At 39.0% G+C, this 25,395-nt stretch overlaps 1 protein-coding gene across 2 annotated transcripts in view; it reads right to left on the reverse strand.

The window, feature by feature from the left end:
• LOC117305841 (retinoic acid receptor RXR-alpha-B-like) overlaps window positions 1-25,395 on the reverse strand; it is a 35,701-nt gene continuing 10,306 nt past the window's right edge. The window contains exons 2-7 of one of the 2 annotated variants that reach the window (XM_033790716.1): window positions 13,105-13,488; window positions 12,058-12,237; window positions 4,992-5,143; window positions 3,512-3,638; window positions 2,999-3,223; window positions 1-1,005 (exon numbers count right to left, since the gene is read on the reverse strand). In XM_033790716.1, the coding sequence (XP_033646607.1) occupies window positions 755-1,005; window positions 2,999-3,223; window positions 3,512-3,638; window positions 4,992-5,143; window positions 12,058-12,237; window positions 13,105-13,488 (1,319 nt within the window). In that variant the 3' untranslated portion in view covers window positions 1-754. Of the gene's footprint in view, window positions 1,006-2,998; window positions 3,224-3,511; window positions 3,639-4,991; window positions 5,159-12,057; window positions 12,238-13,104; window positions 13,489-25,395 lie in introns of both variants that reach the window. The other variant, XM_033790715.1, reaches the window with a different exon arrangement.

Consider the following 25,395-nt stretch of genomic DNA (forward strand, 5'->3'; position numbering starts at 1 on the left):
TCTCAAAAACTACAGCACCTCAGCAACTAATATTTTAAGGGAAGCTTTCTCATAGCATTACCTTCAAACGGTGTATGTTTAATGTAAATCTGTGGACATTGTGTTTTGTGTTACAAAAAGTACCCAAATCCTTTAATCAAAGGTTTTGACACAATTCACAGTTGGGGCCAGAAATAATAAACATCAGTTTTAGAAAGTTTAAAAAGAGGTATTGGATCGCTCAAATCCAAGAATAAAATTTACTCCTGAGAAAAGCCAAAAGCGAGAAAAAAATAATTCGATTTTAAGAGATTTGATTGTTCAAGGATGTGATATCAATTAAGAAAAATCTTTCATACCTGAAACAGCTTGCTTCACCAATCAGTTAAAAAAAAATACAACATTCCATTTGCTTCACCAACTGAGATTAAAAAAACCTTAAATATTGGATAGATGGTAAATATTGGATGATGCCATATTGGATAATCCAATAATTCCATAGTGGATGGTCCAATAATGTCAATTGTCTTTGCTCTTCGGGATCCTGCGAGATCATGCACCACAGATTCATGTGACGATGTCAATGAAAACTTGGAACACAAAAACCAAAATATTATTTTACTTCTATTGCAAAATTGTATGCAGAATTGCATCATGTGAGCCACCGAGTTACATTTTATGGATAATTCAAATATTTCCCACGACAAACAAAAAACAAACGAACAAATCACAACAGAGAATGGATACAAAGCTCTAATCTGATTGGCCGAATGGCTCAGCTGTTGCTAGGCGCCTCTAACATCTCCATGAGAAATGTGTCAATGGGCGTGTCGCCGATCAGCTTGAAGAAGAAGAGATGTTCCAGGCATTTGAGTCCGATGGAGCGAAGAGCCGGTAGACGAAGGAGGAGTTTCGCAAAGCGACCGGGTTCGTCCGGGTACTGCATGCGGCAATACTCCTCGAGGGAGGCGTACACTTTCTCGCGTAGCTCCTCCACTTTCTGCACTGAGTTCAGGTTCTTGGCATCTGAGAAAATGAAAAAGTAATGAATGATGGCATTGTTCATGGTTTAACCAAGATTGTTAGGCATCGCCTAACAAGGCCGGACTGCCACGTCAAGGTCTTGGGCTATTTGATTTGTGCTATTGACCCAGAGCAACTGTCACCAGGGGCACTGCCACCTACTCCTCGGGCTGAAACAGGGTTACCCCCGTAACAGTCTGTAAGGATGTCAGGCATGGGTACCATCTATTAGGAGCCTGGCTTGCAGATAATGTATACCTTGACTTTATAAATTGATAAACCATTCGGGAATTAGATCAACATGTCTCGGCAATTAATGTCAACCATCATATTTATGTGCTGTCCAAAAGCATCACTGCTGCATATAAAAACATTCAACAGATTTGTGTTTCAGACCCCCACATGTTATAGTCATTCAACTCGGTACCTCAAATAACATCATCTGATTTTAAAGGGACACGTTGCCTTGGATCGGTCGAGTTGGTCCATGGAAATCGTTTGAAACCGTGTTATGATTCCATTTGGTATGAAAGATGTTTTAAAAGTAGAATATAATGATCGAGACAAACATGCCTCAAAGTTGCATGGATTTCCTCTTACTTTACAAACTAACACAGTCGACAATTTTAAGGAGTCAAAAACATGACTCCACGAAATGGCGTGCCGTGTTAGTTCATGACATAAAAGGAAAACCATGTAATACGAGGCATATTTGTGTGGATCGCTATATTTTACTTTTAAAACATCTTTCTAACCATATGCATTTTATAACAAAGGGTTTCAAACGCTTTTCGTAGCCCAACTCGCCCGATCCAACATGTCCAAGGCAACGTGTCCCTTTAACATCCATGTACTCAGGAATGCCACGGCAAGGAAGACAACTCCTATTGTACCCAGACTCTCCTATAAACAATCTACAAGATGTGAGTATGTGACGGAATGAGTGTGGCAGAATTTCAACCCTCGCCCAACCCAACGCCCCCGTCCCCTCCAACCCAGTTGACGATCAAGAGTCAAGCGATTATTGAACCAATGGTATAAAAGCACTCTACTGGTATAAAAGCACTCTGTTGATTCAACCATTATTGTCTACAAAACCCTTTCCCCATGACAACATATCAGGCCTGATACTTCACAGAGGCAATGGAGTCAATTTCCTCTGTACTGCATTGCCTCTTAGACTTTTGCCCCTGGTCATTGCCTTGGTGTCCCTTGAAATATTCCAATAGAATATTTACAATTTCCCACAGGAGGTGATCTTTTACTAAGAAAAGCACGCCTTGGTACCCTTGTCCTTTCAAGAACAAAACATGCCTTGGTGCCCTTGCCCAAACTCTAAACGAAAAAATAGTAACCTTGCGGCTACTACCATGTACTAATCTTTGTTGTGTGAGTGTTTGCTTTGACAGCCAGTGAGGTCTCGACGTTTCAAACAGTATACTCTATTCTCCTGAAGATGAGCAGAGTATACTGTTTGAAACCACACTGGCTTGCTTAAGAGATTTAACACATGGTTATAGCCACAAGTTTACTATTTATTTATTTATACTACTGTAGTTAATTTATATGAAAGCTGTACTATGATAAAGGTCTACAGGTGAAAGAGAGTGAGATGTAAGACCAGACTGTCCTCTGATTGAAGAGGCAGACTAAAAAGCCGCTCCAATACCTCCTTGTTTATCCCAAATTACACTCCATCTAAAAAAAAAAATTAAAAAAAACGCCTATCTGATTCCCATCCCATCCAAACAACTGGTAACATTCTTCATAGTAATCCATCCTTTAATGAACAGAATGATCCGACAGAAATGTCTTTACTTTTTATTTTTGAGCTGGTCGCCGTAGATCGTTCTAACATCTGGCCTCAAGAATCTTGTTTCAACTCAACAAGGCCTAATTTCGTGGGCGATGCTAACCACAGTTGTCTGCACTTACATGTGTGTCATTCAACCAGTAAAGCACAGAAGTACCAACCTGGGTTTCAATAAGTACCAACCTGGGTTAAAGAGAACGATGGCTCTCAGGCAGCCAAGCTCTGTCTTGTCCATTTTCATCTCTCTCATCTTAGCAACGAGTTCCGTCAAGACTCTGTCAAAGATGGTTCCGACCCCCGCATGGTGGGCGCTGTTCCGATGTACATGGAGACCGGTTGCCAAGAGGATACCATCCTTGACAGCGATGGAGCGATGTGAGAATGCAGCAATCAGCAATTCATTCCAGCCTGAAAAGAAGACGGGAGACTAAACTATAAACCTTCATTTAAGGAAGCAGCCATCTTGGATTTCTCCTCATACAAATCAATGGTACCAAACGGATGCTGGAGGAAAATATAGTATGGTCCCTTCTTATGATATGAATACGTTCTATCAGTATTACTATGAAGTCAGGAATCCAAAGCAGTGGATTCCAAGAGGCCCTATGACAAAGTGGGGCTACTTCCACCATAGACTGGTGCCTGTTAAAGCTGCTTACATGTTTTGGGTTATAGAAGTCAGGGGGAGTAATTTACCTGCTCTAAGAAGGGTGACCTGATCATCAAGAGGTAGTTCAGTAAAGTGTGGAATTCTCTTGGCCCATTCTACCAATGTGAAGAGCTGTTTGTCTGCTGCCTGGCATATGTTGGTTACTGGATCATGCTGAGGATTCAAACACAACAAAAGCTTCAGAATCAACAACCATTCCCATAACTATCTGATCTTTAACAGGCATGATATTTGACCATTGGGGAAAAAAGTAGCAATATTTAACTTAGTACAAGGGCTAACCTACATGTACAGTGAACACATGGTGTAGGCTTTAAGAGACTTTGCAGGTTATTTAAAGATGCTATGTCAGATTTTTGGCCCCAAACATTAATAAATAGATTTTCTTGAGTGAATGGTATTTCAAAGAGTATCACCCACTCTAATGAAAAAAAAACTTAACTTTTACTTTTAATGGTCAGGAACCATGACAAAAATTTTAAACGTTTCTTATAAAACACATAAGAATTGGTCACGTGATATATTGGCAGACTTTTTCGCACAATGGCTCAAACGAAAGATTGTAACTTTCTCGACCCCCATCAAAATACCTATTGAATTTTAAATCAGTATTTTTGGGTCAAATCGGCAAAAAAACTGACATAGCATCTTTGTCTGATTTTTTCCCAAGAGCAAACAAATCTGAGAAATGTTGCTAACACTAACAGTAATGCCTCTCAATACGTGACAATGTGTACATGTATGTAAATTTAATATATATATTTCCATCCATATTCATGTCAAAACAAAATATGCCTTTTATGGCCCAAAGCACCCAAATCCAAGGACAATGTGCCCCCATGACTAGTCAAGTATATTTTACGAACACTGCGGTCACCAATTCAATTAGATATTATATTAATCTTTCTTCAAATGCAGCATTATTCAAATAGAATCGTATGAATTTTGTACAAACATCTGCCTTTACATGTATTTCATACAGTATAATCTCTTCATCAATCAAATGGACAATAACCATTTGCAATAGCTCAATAACTTCTACGGTCTTTTGAATAAATTATTCAATAAGCGGCAGAACCCTTTACGGCTCGTGTTCTCCCTTCATAATTAAATTTCAAAACCATTTCCAAGAAACTTTCAGCGACGGGATATTAATTCTTTCCCCCCAGGGCACAATTTCATAGAGCTGTGCTGATTTTAAAAGCACAAATAGTAGCTAAGCATAACACATTTATTGCTTACCAGAATCAGGGTAACCAACCAAAACACCATCTCACATGTACTGTCTGTGGCGGGTATCCTGCTCGTTTTTGCTTAGCAGATTTCTTTTAAGCGATATTTTCTGCTTAAGCAGCTCTATGAAATTGAGCAAAGACAGAGTCGGGCACAAGCCACAACCTTGCAAACTTATTGTAATTTGGTCGCTTTTCAGTTTCTCCTAAGCCAATTTTTGTTCTCTGTGCTTAGCACATTTTCGTGCTTCCTTACAGGCTGTGCATTTCTTACCGGTGTATCGACGTATGTATCAGTGTTGGGTTCCACAGCAAGTTCCGCTTCCAGCACCTTCTCCACCGGCATGTCGTTGTTGACCGTGCTCGTACTCTCCACTTCCCCCTCCCCCTGGCACTTCTCTTTCCTCTGTCGCTCCTCTTGTACAGCTGCAAGACACACAGCTCCAAGAAATAAGGCATAGAGTATAACATTCAAATACAGACTTGATGGAGCGTTCTTTTACAGGCTTGTGTGTGAGTGACAGGACCGAGTCGCTGCCACACAACGCCTTCAAAGATGTGTCATGATAATCTACTCTACAGAAGAGAAGAGTCAATGTTAATATAATACAGATAAATGTAGAAAATAATTGTCAAAGTTGTTAGATATTTCAGTTGTTAGTGTCATTAAATAACTTGTTTGAAATAGTAATAACACGAATAACACAGTCGGCCATTTATAGTTTCAACTTTTTGACTCCCATAAATGGCCGACCGTGTTGTTCGCAAAGGAAAGGGAAAACCACGCACTTTCGAGGCAAATCCAGGTCTGTACTGTATGTATTTGTCAACACAATGTAAAACATTTAAAGAGAGTATGACTTGAATTGAATATAGTCTGTAACTTTAAAGAAGAAACTTGACTAAAGCGGGACATAAACCTACAACCTACAGATCCATGTGCTGGCACTTTACAAACTAACCCTATGTGTTAGTACAGTATGTAATTGTCAACACAACGTAAAACATTTAAAGAGAGTATGACTTGAATTGAATACAGTCTGTAACTTTAAAGAAAACTTGACTAGAGCAAGACTTGAACCTACAACCTACAGATCCATGTGCTGGCACTTTACAAACTGTGTTTGTACAGTATGTATTTGTCAACACAATGTAAACAAATTAAAGAGAGTGTGACTTGAATGAATGTACAGTCTGTAACTGAAGACGATCAATAGCTGACATACATCCATGCACAATAGTTAGTAATGATCCGTTCTATGTAGGTCACTGCATAATTTGTACAGTAGTAGAGTCCGAAGCAAACGATAACTAAATGTGTAGCAAGATGGGACAGCCCGGTATGTACATACATGTACATGTACATGTATGTACATGTACATGTATGTACTCTCAAATGGTCTTTTTGCTCATAGTATCAGATGTCCTACGTAACTACTTTTGTTCCGGTTTTGTTTTTGGTTTTACTGCGCCTTGAACATGTGCGCATTACAAGTCGTTATTATTATAATTATTATTACGGTGTACATGTGCATGTACATACATGTATCATGTATGTATAGTATAGGTGTACAGGTCTGGAAGTTCAACTTTGAAAGCGGCACCAAGGCTTAAAAACAGCAGTAGCTGCACATGTGCATTGTGTACGTACATGTATGCACACTACACTGTACATTTGTATGTGTTTTTGAAAGGCAATAGTTGGTCGCAATGACCACGGCAATGATGTAAGCGCGTTGATACTGTTATTGTAAAATGCGCATTTATAAGAACTTGTTTTTTATATTGTTATTCATGCTCCACTATGCCATTTGCAAAATGAACGTGAACGGTACCGAACCGTTTTATGCACGTTTTTTTTTTTTCTCTTTCCAATACCCTTATTACCAATTCTAGCTGACCATAAACACGTAAGTTCAACCCCCTTCAAATGAACAGATGTCTTTTACACTCATTGTGTATTCAGAGTTTGTTAAACACACTGCATTATCGCATCATTTACATACTTGATGAATGTTCAAGTATAACAAATTGACAATCTCTCCATAGTGGGTTTTGCTGCGGTGTAAAGGGACCGTGGACCCCCGTAATCTAGATCAGCGAATGGTAAGCTACTATGCACTTCATCGGACTCTCTGGGTACTGATTATCTTGGCATCACCGACAAAATTTGCATAAATATTTCCCCCGATCGGAGCAGTCAATATGCATTTTTCAAGTTGTACAAAATGTGCAAAATTTTTACTTCAGAGGGAACTGTTTCTCACAATGTTTTATAGTATCAACAGCGTTCCATTGCTTGTACAATTTAATACCGAGTAAGTTTTTATGCTACCAACTAGTTTGAGTAATTACCAATAGTGTTCAGTGCCTTTAAATTGGCAAAAGAGACTTGTAAGACTGATTTCTCATACATTTATTAGTGTTATTGCAAATAGCTAACCACAAGATTGCATTCTGCACAGCTGCAATGGTTCAAATCGTACTTTGCTGTGACTCTTTGGGAGAAGATTTATTTGAGGTTCAAGTTTTTTTTCATCTGAAAACTCCTTTTTCTTTGATCATCACAATTAAATTCTGAAGTTGCAATAAATACCCGAGCCAGGGGTTGAATTTTCTCAATGAATGAACAAAATACAACTGTAGGTTTAGGTTTAGAGACAATCTGACCTCCTTATTCACGCCGACTGTGCCTTCTAGAGAACTTTCATATTGCATACAAATCTGCCAGCAAAAGAAAACCCTCAAACGCAACAGAGGAAACAGGTTGTACCTGTAGCAAAAGCTATACACAATACGACAAAAAGCTGGAATTTAGGGCAAGGCTACAATGTATGTGTTGTACTGGATGTATGCACATGGCTGCATGGGTATGCAACTCCAGCTAAATACGTGTACAATGTAGCTTGAGGTTAGCAGGACGGATTGGAAATGGAATTTTTTTCTACTGTTCATGTACGAACTTTACTAATTATGTCAAGAAGGAAGGAAGGATGCACACGTGAAATAATCAAACGTGAAATAATCACACGTGAAATAATCACACGTGGACCATGGGACACGTGCATTTTAAATACCAAACTTGTTTAAGATCAAAGATTTACATAAAGCTTACACGGTCTTATGATAATAAAACTAGAAATCACCCCTTGAAATATTTCTGTCTGAAATGTCATATTTGATAAGAAATGGAAAAAAAAAATTCGCTCAGTGAGCGTTTATTCATTTTTTTAAAATAAATTAGATGTCAATGTGTAATCTGTTTTTCACTATTTTCTCGTGACCAAGATGCCAGCTCTCCATTGCTTGTTACCTAGTAAGTTTATATCCTAACACTTATTTTGAGTAATTACCAATAGTGTCCAGTGTCTTAAAAACATTACTGGCTTGTCTCTAACGCATGCACCCGCCCATGCAATGTTCCCCCATAAAGATTTAAATAACAATCCAAACTAAAGGAAGGAATATTTATCCCTTTCACTGAAATATTTTAAATCTTCACTACCCGAAAAAAAAAAAATCAGAGACAGCGCAGTCTTGGTAGTGATGACTCAACACCAAACCACACGACACGGCTACTGCAATTTTTGACAGATGCAAAATCAACAGGGGATTTTTTTTTTCTTTTAACACAAACGCTGCACAAGTGTGCATGCACGGATTGGGGTCAGGGATGCCAAATATTGGCATTGGAAAACCCCGTTGTTGACAACCGATGGTAGAGTTTCAGCCACTGAAATTAGGGAGCACTAATAGAAGCTCAACGCCGGAACAAACCTCTGCATCTTACCGTCAGACATTGAAAAAAAATGTACACAGCGGTATAGTGCGTGAAGGCTCTTGCAGTATGACACCCCATGCATCACATTTCAAAATCCCGAGAATTAAAAATAGCCTACTTCACCCCTAGCAATGTGTTTAACTCTGAACGCACTTTCCACCATGGCGATCCATGTTTACCTCCCTGAATGTTCTCTAAAAATAGGAATTTTTTTCTAGTTGCGGGTATGAATAGATGTTCGATTTGGAACTCCACATGAATGAAATTCATAAAAACGGGGGCAGTGGGCCATAAAAATAGAACTGCAACAGTGTGAGCTGGTGTAACTAGATAGTGTGGGCGTAATGAGTAGAATCACTTTGTGGATGTGTCATTTTTTTATATACTGAAATCGTCACGTTTTTATTCCAGTTAATCTCAAAAGACAAATATCAGGTTGGGGTGGTGGTTTCTCGTAGTGTTGAATCCTTTAAAGGGAAGGTACACGTTTGGTAATTACTCAAAACAAATATTAACTTAAAAACTGACTTGTTTACGAGCATTGGGGAGCTGTTGATAGTATCAAACATTGTGAGAAACGACTCACTCTGAAGTAACGTAGTTTTTGAGAAAGAGGTAATTTCCCACTAAAATAATAAAAGACTTCTAGCTTGAAGTGTTTTATTCCTATCTGAAAGCACACAAATTCGTCCAACAAGGATGTTTTTTCTTTCATCATTTTCTCGCAACTCCGATGACCAACTGAGGTCAATTTCACAAGCTTGTTATTTTATGCTTATGATGGGATACACCAAGTGAGGACACTGGTCTTTGACAATTACCAAACGTGTACCTTCCCTTTAAAGGCACTCTAGAGACACTTTTGGTAATTACTCAAAATAATTGTTGTGAGAAAAGACACCCTCTGAAGGAACATAGGTTTTTAGAGAGAGGTTATTTCTCACTCAAATATTTAAGGCATATGAACGCACATAAATTTTCCTTTTATTATTCTCATGCAACCTCGATGACCAATTGAGTCAAAATTTTCAAATGTTTTCACAGGATGACTCAATGCAAAGTCCAAGCAACCTCAACATTCATGTTGAATGTGAGCTCAAATTAGTACAGTCCCAAAATCAGCGAATTCGTTCTGTAACTTTAGACGTCTTCAGAACCTTAAGCTGGCTTAAATGTACTTCTTATCCAGCGAATGTGCCGTCTTACAAGAAAAGCTGCTTATCAGCTGGGTCAGTCTGAAGCCATACAAAGACAGTCAAGGCTACGAGTTCCTCATTTTATCTTCAAACACAATACGCAATGCCTCGTAGACTATTACCCGGTCCCTGGTACTAGCTACCAAACAAAGGGGTGACAATTGAAATGACCCCAAGGTTAAAAAGGACTTGTGTGAACTTTGAAGATACCTGGGCCAAATAAAACATGTAAGCACAAAAATTTGCTTAGCATGAAGTTACTCCTTTGACAAAAACAGGATTACCAACCAAATTTTGGTGTGATTTTCAGGATAACAAACAACAGCTGAATACCATTAACAAGCAATATGCAACAAATAGAAATTTGGTTGGTAATCCTGTTTTTCCCAGGTCAAAATTCCAGTTGAACCTAGTTAAACTGGGTTTAACTGGAACTAGTTGAAACCAGTTGAAAAACTAGTTAAACACAGTTAAAACCAGTTGGTTTAATATGGAAAATGGACAGAAACCAACTGGTTTATAATTCCAACCTAGTTGAACACAGTTAAACCTAGTCCAAACCAGTTGGTTAATATGGAAACTGGACGAGTTTGGTCACTATCCAGTTGAACCAGTTGACCCCAGTTAACTAGGTTCAACTGGAATTTTGACCTGGGTTATCAAGGAAGAAATTTCATGCTAAGCAAATTTTTGCTCCATGGAAAAAATACTGACTTCAAAGAGACATAAATGTGCATACAAGACCCTAAACAAAGCTGGGCCCATGAACTCAAACCTCTGCTTACCATCGGCTCTCACAAAAGCAGGGAATTTCACACTTACGTCAAAAACATTTCACAGGCTAGCATTGAATTTTTGCTTGTACGCAAGAGTACTCCTCGTTACTAGGCATTCTTCGCTTACACAGCTAGCGCAGATATATTTAGCGCTTGCACAGTAAGCCGAAAATGGTTATTGTAAGAGCAGAATTCGGTGGTAAGCAGCGCCATGAAAGTAGGCCCAGGTGGCGATTGGTAGAAAATGAGAAATGAGAAGATCAGTGAAGATCTTCTGAAAAGATCCTCGGGACCTAGACCTAGGTCATCTGTCTTTATCCGCTTTGCAAGGATAAAGACAGGTACTGCAGCCGATTTCACAAAACGCTGGGATTAATCCTATCTCGAGTTAGGGCGAGTAACCCACCCTAACTTGGAATGGGTTCAATGCGTCCTACGTCTTTGGATTCGGAACTGAAGATGCCCAAGTGGTAAGAAGTGAGAAGATCAGTGAAGATCTTCTGAAAAGCTCCTCGGGACCTAGACTGATCTCCTATCTTTATAACGACAGGTACTGCAGCCAATTCCACAAAACGCTGGGATTAATTCTATCTCCTAACTTAGAATGGGTTCAATGCTTCCTACATGTACGTCTTTGCATACTGAACTGAAGTCGTCCTAAGTCCTAAAATTAATCCCAAGTTAGAAAGAGTTTGGTGAAATCGACGGCTGGTCATACAGACCCAATGATTTCAATGGATACATTGATTTCGTTGGATAAACATGTTAGTGATTTGATTCAAAAGCTTTTCATATGTGTTTTGATTGGTCCAATGTGATGTCTTTCAGCTGCACTTTCGGTCGTCGCACCCTGTATAATGGTTGTATATGTACATGCATGTAATTTTGTATTATTGAATGTAATATATGTACATGTGTGAACTAACTGCGATTCTCCATGTGAAATAGATGCAAGGTCAAAGGTTCGTCTGACAGGATCTTGCCAGGCGCCCAAGGCAGGTATCTGGTGTTATTCACAAGCCTCGAAGTGTGACGTCAGATTTTCAGCTTATTCTACATGTCAGCTCCGTAACTGGAGACATGCAAGGGTGCTTTCAAAAATTGATCACATTTGGCATCAAGGTTCTCCCCAGGTTTTTTCCACGCATTCTAGATCAAATTTGTTTTGTTTGGCCGAAGCAACGCTGAATTGAAACAATGTTTTCGCAAAATTTTGTACTTGGTGTCTATCTTGGCTTTAAAAGCCGCACTGTGGAATCTGGAGTATTCAAAATGGTTTTATTTTGATCGGTTGGAAAGTATTTTTACTCCATATTGTTTGCTTATCGGCAAAAATTTGCGCAATCGGCAAGCACTTTGTGTGCATCGGCTTGATACGCTAGGGAGAACCCCTGGTTTCAAATATAGACTCCTTGCATAACACGACAACGCTACAGTTCAGGTGCACTTTTTTTTGCACAAAGCACAGCTATCGTCCAACCCCAGTGAGGGCGCTTCTTTGACGCAGTGAGGGTGCCTTTTTAAGCGTGTGACGTCACATTCAAGAGGTCTATAGTTCTACAAATAAACACATTTTGTCTTCCTTACCTTCTCTCCTCATGCCCATGGCAATACATTTCTGGTAGCGGCAGTACTGGCAGCGATTTCTCTGGCGTTTGTCTACGATACAATTGCGGTCATCTCGACAGGAGTAAGACAGTTCTTTCCTGACGGTTCTTTTGAAGAACCCTTTACACCCCTCACAGCTGTAGACTCCGTAGTGCTTACCTGCATGCGACATGATCAAGGGGATTAAAGTGGATCAAGAGTTTAATAATTATAATAATAATAATATTGGTTTATTATTGTAGGGTGTCATGGCCGAGTAGTTAAGAGCATGGAATTCAAGTTCTGGTGGTTAAAGCCATTGGACATTTTCGGAACAGAAAAACGAATAAAAGTTCACAGATTTACAAATAACTTACAGGGTTTACAGAAGGTAATGGTGAAAGACTTCTCCTGAAATATTATTCAACAAAATGCTTTACTTTTTGAGAAAACATTAAAACAATATCGATTCTCGATATCTAGATTTACAGATTTATTTTAAACACATGTCATGACACGGCGAAACGTGTGTAAACAAGGGTTGGTTTTCCCATTATTTTCTCCCTACTCCGATGACCGATTGAGCCTAAATTTTCAAGGTTTGTTATTTTATATAATTTGTGATACACGAAGTGTGGGCCTTGGACAATACTGTTTACCGAAAGTGTCCAATGGCTTTAAGTCAGCAGAGTGTGGGTTCGAATCCCGGTCGTGACACTTGTGTCCTTGAGCAAGATTAAAATACTCCAATTGCTTCTCTTCACCCAGAGGTATAAAGTAAACGTGCACCTGCAAGGGTAGAGGTTGAAATTGTGTATGAAAAAGCCAGTAGCTCAGGCTGTCATATTCCCCAGGGAGCTGCTGAGAAAGATTTTAAAAGGAATGTTATTGTTCCAATGACCAGAACACTAATGAAAAAAGAATTGTGTTGTTAATTGTGAAATGCGCTATATAAGAACTTGTATTATGAACTAATTATAATTATCATTCAGTAAGGGCGCTGTTTGCATTTTTTGGGGTCTATTGACACATTGTATTCTTTCTTACCGGATGCTCTGTCTCCGCATACAGCACAAATTCCTTTATTCATTGACGACCCAGGCATGCCCAGCGGCGAATGCGCCCCTTGGTTGAGCAGTGACGACGGTGACAGTGAAATATGTGACATCATGGACTGTGACATGGGGTGGGTTGGGATACCGGAGGGCCCGATCATGGGCTTGATGTCCTCCTGTGACGAGACCGATGACACCGATCCCATACTGCTGAGGGTCGGCGACTGCATGGCTTGTGGGTGCATCATTCCGCCGTGTACGAGCGACGGGGACGTTATGAGTGGAGGGGAGCCCATGTTGCGATTGTTCAACATCGGCGGGGGTGAGCCCATCGTACTGGTGGGCGACTGGATGGACGTAATGGAGTTTATCGAATCTGAAAAGTCAACAAGATAAAAAAAACATCACATAAATATACTGTATCACATATCATACTGGTGGCAGCTGGATCAGATATGATATTGTACATGATATTTTAGTTCTTGGGAAAACAAATAGGGATACATTTAAAATTTGTACAAGGGCTTACCTACATGCATGGTGTAGGCTCTTATAGACATTTCAGGCTATTAAACCACAATTTGTATTATTTTTTCCAAAGGCACACAAAACACACTAAAGTAGAAGAATTATGCCTGCTTGGCGAACTTTGCAAGGGCACCGCAGCAAAAGAACAGTGCACCACAGCAATTGCTGTGGGTGCCGTGGGTTATTTTAAGGCCTGTATTTTACACACATGAATATTACGCTCATGTGCAACCAAATAATACTCACACTACATGAATGTGAGAATGTTTACATGCACTGTACACTAACCTTTCCCCTTTTGACTTCCTAACAGAATACACAGGAAATAACCCCCACCCCACTCCACAGCACCCAACCTTACTCTGTTAAACACTTCCAAGCATCCGTCTGACAAGTCCCTGACCTTCGCAAATAACCCCTCTCCCCAACCCCCCCCCCTTAAAAAAAAGTTTTCCCGCAGGGCAATAAAAATGAAGCATCAAAATGTTTTGACAACATGTCTGATGACCAACCTTGAGACATTTTTTAGAGCATTACGTGCGTTTAAACATTATTTCATGTGGAATTTGCAGGCCTAATTACAGTGTGGGGCCTACCACACAGCAGGTGTACTGTACACACCACCGCAGCTACTATGCAGCACCAGCCCAAACAGAACCTCAAAACCCTCAGAGGGAGTGTAATGATGGGGCACCGGTTATTTCCACACAGGAAGTGTACTGGAACTGCCCTACAGATGACCCCTAGTCTGTATGACTCTCCCTCTACTCTTGCAGGGCACCAGCCATCCAGGGATCCCAGGGCTAACCACACATTTCCCTTTTTTTTGAGGGGGGGGGGGTGACAAAACTAAACTGCGAGCGATGCAACATGTGGCATCACTAAAATTATAAGAAAGGTGTTTTTACTGAATTCTGCAGGGACTGAGGGGAAATCCTACCCTCGCTTGTTTCTTCCTATCAAGGTTTTTTTATAAGAAAACATATCCTGGAATCTCTGACTAAAAAGGCCTTTCACACAAGCGCAGTATACATTTAGCAAGGGTCCCTTGCTAAACTGTAGCATGGATGTAAACAATTCTATAGGGAGAACGGAGGGGAAATCCTACCCTTGCTTTTTTCTGACTCTCTCTTGTTTTTGTGACTAAAGCTATGAAGTTTAGTTCTAAGGGGGTGCAAAGAGATCACCTCAATAATTTAAGGAAAGCGGCTTATAGCCCTCCTTGTGTTGCTTGAAATGAAGAACTGCACAAAAGTATTTCTTCTTTTGAAGTCTATTTTGAAATTTGTTGCAAGGCAAAAAGGAAGTGATGTTACAATGAAAACGAGCGACTCAACAAAGATATCAAAGTCACATGAAATGTTTAACAATCGGCCACTACAGGGGTCTTTATAAAATATTCACTGCATTTCGCAGCTGTCTTTTCTGGAAGAACCCTTGGAGAATTCTCTGGACACAAAATCTTAAATAGAAAGACTAAGTATGGCCTTGCCTTTTTGGAGTGACCATGTACAAAAAATATTCGGACAACAAAAACCTTGCCTCAAGAGGCTGATTTTCCAGGCAATTTGATTGAAGGCAACAAACTGCGCTTGCATGTGAAAGGAACTTTTGATAGCACAAGAGACGCCAATAATGATAATAACAAAGACATTTGTAAAGCCCCTAATACAAAAGCCTCTAAGCATGTACAATAAGTGAAAGAAACAAAACAAGTTAGCAGATTACAAATAAGCAGCTTCAAACAATTGAGTTTTGAACAGAGACTTTGAAACAGTATAAAGAACCAGCCTGGCGAATATGCACAGGAAGACAATTCCAATCAAATGGAACCAGTGTAAGAAAATTATCTTTGAAGATAAAAAAATGGAAGAAGCTCTTGAAGTTATGGTGTCTCACTATTGACAAGAAAATTGTGTGAATAATCAAATTGTGAAAATACGGAGGCCAAGGTTGCCCAGGTGCCCCTACATGTATGTACAAATGTATGTACAGTATGTTAGTTTCCTTATTAAGATTTCCAAAAAGAAAGTGCCCTTTGCAAATAGGCCTTGCTCTCAAAAATGAAATTCCAGGCCTAAAATGTTGACAAGCCTTTATTTCACAGAGGCAATACAACAAAGGTGATTGACTACAAGCCTGGGTGCCCTTTAATTACCCTACATGTACAATGAACTTGTGAAAATGCCCTGAAACCCTTTATTTAGAATGTTGTTTTGCTCAGTTCTCAATCTCTTAAAGACAGTGGACACTATTGGTAATTGTCAAAGACTAGCCTTCTCACTTCTCAACATATGCATAAAATAACAAACCTGTGAAAATTTTAGCCTAGATTGGTCGTCGGAGTTGCATGATAACTATGAAAGAAAAAAACACCCTTGTCACACGTAGTTGTCTGCTTTCTGATGCTTGATTTCAAGACCTCAAATTCTAAATTTGAGGTCTCAAAATCAAATTTGTGGAAAAATCCTTCTTTCTCGAGAACTAAAATGTTGACAAGCCTTTATTTCACAGAGGCAATACAACAAAGGTGATTGACTACAAGCCTGGGTGCCCTTTAATTACCCTACATGTACAATGAACTTGTGAAAATGCCCTGAAACCCTTTATTTAGAATGTTGTTTTGCTCAGTTCTCAATCTCTTAAAGACAGTGGACACTATTGGTAATTGTCAAAGACTAGCCTTCTCACTTCTCAACATATGCATAAAATAACAAACCTGTGAAAATTTTAGCCTAGATTGGTCGTCGGAGTTGCATGATAACTATGAAAGAAAAAAACACCCTTGTCACACGTAGTTGTCTGCTTTCTGATGCTTGATTTCAAGACCTCAAATTCTAAATTTGAGGTCTCAAAATCAAATTTGTGGAAAAATCCTTCTTTCTCGAGAACTATGCCACTTCAGAGGGAGCTGTTACTCACATTGTTTTATACTATCAACCTCTTCCCATTACTCGTTACCAAGTGAGGTTTTATGCTGATAATTATTTTGAGTAATTACCAATAGTGTCCACTGCCTTTAAACACCACAATTTAATAAGATTCAAGGCATAACGGATAATTTTCCAGCTGGAATTAACTCAGCATGTAAATTTATGATCATCCTCAGGAGCAAAACATTTGATTTATTGCTTGGTATGAATTGCTATTATTTTATTTTGTTCTGTTTCTTCATATATGAATGCCTGCATCTTATGAAAATTGTTGAGTAGTAAAATTTGTTATTGATTGTTTTATGTGTAGTTTTGTACTTCTCTTTTTGCTGTTTTCTAAAGCACTTTGTATAAAATTTGTAAAAAGCACTATATAAATTGATTAGATTACTCTTTTTATTATTATTAAAATAAAAAATACTTTTATTTTAGTTTATTATTCTCAACTGGGTGCCCGATGGACATGCTCATAAAAGAAATGAAAAACCGTTTCCAGAAAATTATTATTTTTCATATCATATTTAAGCACCGCAAAAATAAATTTACAGATGCCCCTTTCCCTTGTATAGCAGAGCAAAATGTGTCAGTACAATTTTCAAAAGTCGTCATTTGCTACATGTACTCATTATTACCATTCTGGCTGCACAAAACTTGTTCAATTAAATAAAGTGCTGGATGAAATCGTTCCCAGCAACTAAACATGAAGAATTTTCTACATTAATTGCTTTCCACTCTCTTAATCATATCCCAATATTTAAACCCCACACACCTGTTTCGAATACACCATAAAAAACAATCGCCAAATACTAGCCAAGTGGAATACCCAAACAAGCCCACGCACTCTGCGAACAAAAACACTCCCTCTGAATGAACCCAAATACGACGACAGACAAAATGGCTACCGTTAGGTTGAGCGCACGCAGGCAGGCAAAGCAGCGAGGCCCCCATGTAAATAGACACAAAGCTGACCTGACCGTGACCTTTGTAATGCAATATATACAGTCCAGACAGAGCTGGCTCTGTTTGTGTGTGTGTCGTACCTATGACTGTGCACTGACGTTGTAGAGCTGTTGTGTGGAGAATTTCCAGAGCGCTGTGCATTTTTCTTTTCTCAATGCTGTATGCAAGCCCACACACTCCATTAAAAGAAATGTTCCACATGTACGGGTTTATCTCTGCCGCGGCGTACGTACACCGCGAGCAAACTGACCGCGAGTGAGCGAGCGAGCATGCGTGAGTGTGCAGTAGTGCAGGAATTATACCCTGACTCAATGGACAGGGGCTGTAATATGCTTATTCCTAACTCTGCAATGTGTTTGACACATGTTCTTGATCAAGTTGAGATAAAATATTATTTGGAATCTATTATGATGAGCAAAGGTTGCAGTTGTATTTGTGGTGAATTTTTACTGCACTGTACGTAAAAAAATAATGTCATTGCACAATAAAATTTAATAAGCAGAGTTATTATTTATTAAAATGAATTTGAAAAAAAATAAGAAATAAGGAAATCATTTTACCCTGGGTTTAATCACTTAGGATTTTGTTATAGGAGAGTCGAATCATATTGCTGTTTTTGGATGCTTGTAATTCTTTAACTGTTCCTTTTTTTTCTTTTCATTTCGAAGGTGAATTACTTTGAATGACACTTATTGAAAAACAAAACAAAAATATTTGCTTAACATAATATTAATTTTCAACAAATTTGTTTCCAACAAAGGCCAATTCAAATCCTGGTTAGAAGACACACGAATCTGCTTCTCAAATGATGTTGAAAACTTAAAGACACTGGACACTATTAATAATTGTCAAAGACCAGTCTTCTCACCAGTCTTAAAGACACTGGACACTATTAATAATTGTCAAAGACCAGTCTTCTCACTCGGTGTATCTCAACAGATGCATAAAATAACGAATTTGTAAAAATTTGAGCTCAATCGGTCGTCGAAGTTGCGAGATATTAATGAAACAAAAAATACCCTTGTCACAGGAAATTGTGTGCTTTCAGATGCTTGATTTCGAGACCTCAAATTCTAAATTTGAGGTCTCAAAATCAAAATCGTAGAAAATTACTTCTTTCTCGAAAACTACAATGTACATTACTTCAGAGGGAGCCGTTTTTCACAATGGCTTACACTATCAACCTCTCCGCATTACTCGTTACCAAGTAAGGTTTTATGCTAATAATTATTTTGAGTAATTACCAATAGTATCCAGTTCCTTTAAGGGTTCTTTTATGCCAGTACTTCATGAAAGATCACTGATTCATCGTTGTGTGCTCTCTAAATGTCAGTTCATCAAACTTTCTCTGCGATCTGATTACTTTTGTACAGACCATGTACATGTAGGTATTTTTATAAGATGAGTATTTCAGACAGACAGACTTCATGGCATACATTTACTTAAAGACACTGGACACTATTGATAATTAAGACCAGTCTTCTCGTTTGGTGTAGCTCAACATGTGCATAAAATGAAAAACCTGTTCAAATTTGAGCTTAATAAGTTGCGAGACAAAATTAAAGAAAAAACACCCCTCAATTGTTACATGAATTTGTGTGCGTTTAGATGGTTGATTTCGAGACCTCAAATTCTAAATCTGAGGTCTCAAAATCAAATTTGTGGAAAATTACTTCTTTCTCGAATAATAATGGCACTTCAGAGGGAGTCATTTCTCACAATGTTTTATACAATCAACCTCTCCCAATTACTCGTCACCAAGTAAGGTTTTATGCTAATAATTATTTTGAGTAATTACCAATAGTAACCACTGCCTTTAATACTATAAGTTATCACACAATCATGAGTGGAATACGGACAAATATAGCGCTTCTGCGTCCCATAGCCAACGAGGCCGAAGCAAACTTGACGCGCAACATAGAACACACAAGACGCAGGTAGTGATATTAGCCGTGCAATATCATTATGTAGGTTTATATCACCATTCCATTTCTGCAAATCTGATTGGAGGATTAGCTTACAAGTACAACTCTCATAGAGTATAAATCTGGATGTCTTCTACATGTACTATGTAGACAAAATAAAAACTACATGTACAAAATGGTTAAACCCTAACAATCCCAATTCATTTCAATTCACAAAATAGTTAGTGACCCGAAGCTTTGAACTTAGCAGAGTCACTTATTTTATTGTTTGCATTTACATGTAGGGGCCTATACCATTAGTTGGTAGGCAGTTTGCAACCAGCAATAAACACAATTTTCAATTCAATTAAACTAAGACTTTATTACTTGTTGTTTGAATAAGAATGAAACAACCGCCAACGAAGCCAAGCCATACAAGTAATTTTCAGCCACTTTTCTATAATAAAAAAAATCATATATTTTTAACATTCCCAAAAGAGAAAAAAGAGCAAGGGGAAAAACAACAGATTATTTTTAAAACAGGATAGAGGCTAACACTGTGAAATTTCTTGCCGTACATAATGATAGATTTGATGCTATTTACAGAGTTTGTTAATATTTATTTTTAACATTTTCAGTATTTTGTAAAACTATACGCTGTGGCGCTTCTTCTTAGCTAACGACAGATTTGTTGCTATTTTCAGATGGTTCATTTATTAAATTGTTATTTCCTGGCAGCTGCAAATGTTTTTGTCAATGTACATGTAGCATGGGGGACTTCTTGCGTGTAGGTGGCAGCAGACCATGGCCCAGTTTCATAAAGCTGTTAAGCCGCAAAATAACGCTTTGCAAATTTCTACGCTACGCTTTAAACGGGTGAGGCATGCTGGACCGGAACATCTGGAGAAAAATCACTGGGCAGGCTCGAGCTTCTAGATGGCGCTCCACATGATGATGAGCACCGGTCACAATGACGTAAATTTTAAGCAATTTGGGTTGGTAACCAGTTTCTTTTAAACAATATTTGTCTGTGTCTTTTTCTGTATTTTTTGTTTCAATGAAAATTGAAGTTGATCCTTTATATAAAAATAATTTAGAAAAAGAAAAAAAGGGGGGAAGGCGGCCTATTAAAAAAGGAAGCAAATGGGGACGATAACAAGTTTTTATTTTTGCGGGGCCTAATGATGTATCCATGTATTGGATGTGAATACTGCTATCCCATCATTCTATGTATTCAATTAGTAGACCACATTACTAGAGAGAAACGGCCCTAATGAGGGAATCAGGGACACAGGGACACAGCTCGGGACATAATGTACTCAATTATGGGAAGAAAACTTACCACTAGGAATACACTGCACAAAATGCGCACGTTCCCATGGTTTGAAATACTTCATGGTCGGAACAACCGCGTCACCATGGTGGTTCAACCAAACACACACCAAAAAAACGCTCAACCAATGATCAAAGCTCAAACATAATCATGATACATAAAATGCTGTCAAATTGTCTGGGTCACTTAAAAAATGAATTACATTTTCGCCTTCATGAAGTCAAGGTCATTCAGATGCATGTTTTTCTGCCACAGTAAGCAAACAAAATTTGCTTACAGGCAAACAAAATTTGCTTACTGGTAAACAGCTTTAATGAAATTGGGCCAAGGTACAGCATGTGTATGGAACCGAAGTTTTAAATGCTGGCTGAAATGCTTCGTTTTTAGAAAGGGCAAGGGCGCCAAGGCATTTCCTCCTGGGTAAAGGACACCCTATGAGGGAAAAAAAATTACTGGACCTTTTCGAGGGCACCGAGGCAATGACAAGGGGACATGGAGGCAATTGCCTTTGTTGCGGCTGTGACGTATCAGGCTTGTAAATGCTGACACTACATCTTTAATGTTCCATATGTTTTACTTCTGGAAATTGATTATTTAATATAGATGGCTTATAGCGCTGTAAACAGAACACTCCTCCTCTCCACACACACATGACAGATGGACATACGGACCGCCAGGAAAAGTTTGCTACATTCATACATCATACACGTATCTTCCTAAAAATCTTAAAGGATAGGATACGTTTGGTGATCACTTATAAAATTTATGAGAACAAAACCTTACTGAACAGCTTTCGGTAGAGTATTAAAGACACTGGACACTATTGGTAATTGTCAAAGACCAATCTTCTCACTTGCTGTATCTCAACAATGTATGCATAAAAATGACTAACCTGTGAAAATTTGAGTTCAATTGGTCATCAAAGTTGCGAGATATTAATTAAAGAAAAACACCCTTGTCACACAAAGTTGTACGCTTTCATGCTTGATTTCGAGACCTCGAATTCTAAATCTGAGGTCTCAAAATCAAATTCTTGGAAAACTATGTTACTTCAGAGGGAGCCCTTTCTCACAATGTTTTATACTATCAACAACTCCCCATTACTCATTACCAAGTAAGGCTTTATGCTAATAATTATTTTGAGTAGATTACCAATAGTGTCCACTGCCTTTAATTTAAAACATCTTTCAATATTATCCTATTGCATCATGTACACTACACTATGTAAATGTCATACTCTATAGGCCTACCATGTTGTTGTAAAACCAGCAGGGAGCTTCCGCATAATATTTGGCATGTTTTGAGGTCAGCTTGCCTGCGGCAGTTTTCTGTTTTGCATAAAAATAATTTCTCCCTCATGGATTGAAAAAACCACATGAACAGTGAAAATAAATGACAAATCAATTTGTCAAGGATGTACACGTTGTATGGTGAGGTAATTTCAATAAATTTTGTTTAATTTCGAAGTGTGTTGGGAAATGCCTTTTTTCCTTTTACCATTAATCCTGTTGTGTGTGTGGGCGGAGCTTGAATTTTAAGGTTTATGTTGAAAAGACTTAGAAGGCTTCTTTCTCAAAACTGTTACTAGAATGTTAGACCAGTTGAAGACACAGTATCAAAATGAAATTTGTCTTCACAGTTAAGCATCTTAAGTTTTGTTTTTTAACAGCACTAAGATAATAATGATCCCATTTGTCTTTGGAAATATCTAGGAACACAGGCCTGGTATTTCACCTTTGAAAAGGGCAAGGTCTTTTCCATTTTGCAAAAGACTCTTCCATTACAAAATCTAGAAGGCTGTAAGAAACTTTTGAAGGGGCACGAAGGCCACATGTACAACGGATTTACACGACTCTCCTGAAAACATTGCTCAGTAACTTTCACTTTTTTTTCCTACACAGGTAACTTATATTACATACATCTTCATTCACAGTGAGTAAGGATTAACGTCATGGCCAAACACTTGATATACAAAAGGTATCAAAAACCCTTAAATGCCTGTAGTGAGATGACCTCAGGATTTGAAGGTTAACGCCCTACCCCTCTTCTCTTTCCCAGAAAGGTATCCATTACCTCGGGTCTTTGGCTTGTGGTTTTAGCATTGTACACTGAACAGTGAAGTTACAGAGTACGAACATCATGCCTGATAATTCACAGAGGCACTATTAGTCTTGGTGCAAGACGTTTCTCGTTCCCTTTTCACGCACACCGCGGCCAATTCCCCGACAGCGCGCGCACCGACTCACCTGACTTATAGTCCACTCACCGCCCCGGAGAAACGTCTTGGTCCGTGTGCTGATCGCTCGGGAAATTCCGAGCACATTCCAATCATGCCGTGCTGCGCTAGGCCTGCATAACTCTGACGTAGCAGTATCAGCATAATTTCCCACAGTCTGGTATCTGTACGTCTTCTGTGCAACGCAACCAGAAACAGCGAGGCTTCCTCGTATGTTAGTTGGTGTGTCGGGCTTGTACATTTACGTTCGTCTTTTAATTTTTGTAAACATGATTGCTGCTGAACGATGTGCGAATTTTAGTTTGCCCTAAAATACGTTTTTGGGGAAGATTGATTTTGAGAATTTTTGTAAGTGCAATTAATTGAGGGGAATGGAATCTTAAAATGTTATGAACGATGATGTTTTTTAGCAACAGAGCTAACAAAAATAGATCGATGTACACGAACGTGGGATTTTCTGGCATTTTTAGTCTTAGTCCAAAGGGTGACTTTGTAGGTAAAAATAATTATAGGGTCACAGTGCCTGAAAGTACTTTTTATGCAGAAAAAACTAAACACTACATCCAAAACTTCCGTATCATACACACACAGCTTGGTCAAAATCAACCAGTGGTCGACCACTATTAAATATCTAAGCCTATGACTATGAGTAATTTGACACGTCTTCGCGAAGATAAGAAGCCCAGCCACGACACCACGTTGGCATTCGGTTGTGTACTGTGTGCATGTGTACAAGAAGGTACATGTACATATCCTTTGCCCATGCACTTGGCCACAAGTAGACATGACATTTAATGGAGGACAATTTTGGCGAACGATTGTGATCTCTTCGCCCAAAACTGTGCCGGCCATGCAGGATATCTTTCTTTATTTTCGAAATAATGTGCAAATACACCCATACAAGTTACAAGTTCTCTCATCTGCAAATAAAACACTCGACTCCTTGAGTCTTGCCGATGGGGTCAGCAATATTGTTATAGTATTTTTTCATTGACTGACAATTTCTTCCCTCTAACAATCGATCGCAACCGCTGATCTCTAATTAATAATAACATAAAGATCAGTGATCGACTTTGCATGCGCAACAAAACGCACATGGTGTGTATTTCCCCGGGTTCCCGCCGTAGCATGATGCAGCGAGGCTTTTTGACTCGACACGTCGGGTGCATGCAAGTTACCAGGCTGGCCCGCTTGTCTGTTTCCAGTTGTGCGCGTGCGTAGTATTTTGTTGACCCACACGTTGAATATGTATACGAAGGTCACATAACTCAATCTAGCACACAGACCAAGACGTTTCTCCGGGGCGGTGAATTTGCCGCGGTGTGCGTGAAAAGGGAACGAGAAACGTCTTGCACCAAGACTAAGGCACTATAGGCGACTGTCTCCATGCCCCCTGGTTTGCTGGTATTGTCTTGGTGCCCTTGAAATGCTACATTGTATTGTAGAAATATTTACAATTTCTTCATTGGGTGCCCTGTTCCATGAAGAAAACGCCTTGGTGCCCTTGCCCTTTACAAGCCTGTGTATTAAGCCATTGGTGAAGCCAATTGCCCAACTACAATGAAAAATCAGACAGGGCATGTACAATGTAGTTAGCTCTTCCTTTAAAAAAAGATGGAAAACCGATGATATCATTTCAAAGCAATTGAATATGAGACGGGAAACTCTAGCGATGATTTCCCTTTCTATTGCACAAAGTATGTATTTGTTTGTTTTGACAGTTTGTTTTGACAAGCCAGGTGCAGGATATGAGCAAGCTGATAATGGCCAGAAGCTCCTCCCAAGGTGGTTACTGGCACACACCACTGAACTCAGAGAGTTTCCTTGTTGTCTTCCTAACATCTAAATCAGGGGAAATTGTTCACAGAGTTATCAAAATAATACGGACTCTCTGGTGATCGTAATCACAGCTCTCCTTCCTAGACACAGTGACCATTAGGCTCGGGCGAGTAGCTAAAGGCACTGGATACTATTGGTAATTACTCAAAATAATTATTAGCGTCAAAACTTACTTGGTAACGAGCAATGGAGAGCTGTTGATAGTATAAAACATTGTGAAACCTCCATCTCCCTCTGAAGTAACGTTTGTTTTTGAGAAAGAAGTAATTTCTCACTCAAATTATTTGAATTGATTTCGAGACCTCAGCCGAGGTCTCAAAATCAAGCATCTGAAGGCACACAACTTGTGCGGCAAGGTTTTTTTTTTTTCTTCTTCCATTAGAAGCGCCCGGACAAAACCGCGTGTGGAGAACCCTAAATTTGTAAGATACATTTAGGGTTGCCAAATAATGAGCAGACTCCTTTTGACCTCTGCGCGAGGGTGCCCTACTCCTTCTTCAGTGGACATTGTGAATTATTAATAAGTCAATTTGAGGTTAGTGGGTGACAG

Source organism: Asterias rubens, unplaced genomic scaffold (genome assembly GCF_902459465.1).
Source record: "Asterias rubens unplaced genomic scaffold, eAstRub1.3, whole genome shotgun sequence".
Taxonomy (NCBI): domain Eukaryota; kingdom Metazoa; phylum Echinodermata; class Asteroidea; order Forcipulatida; family Asteriidae; genus Asterias; species Asterias rubens.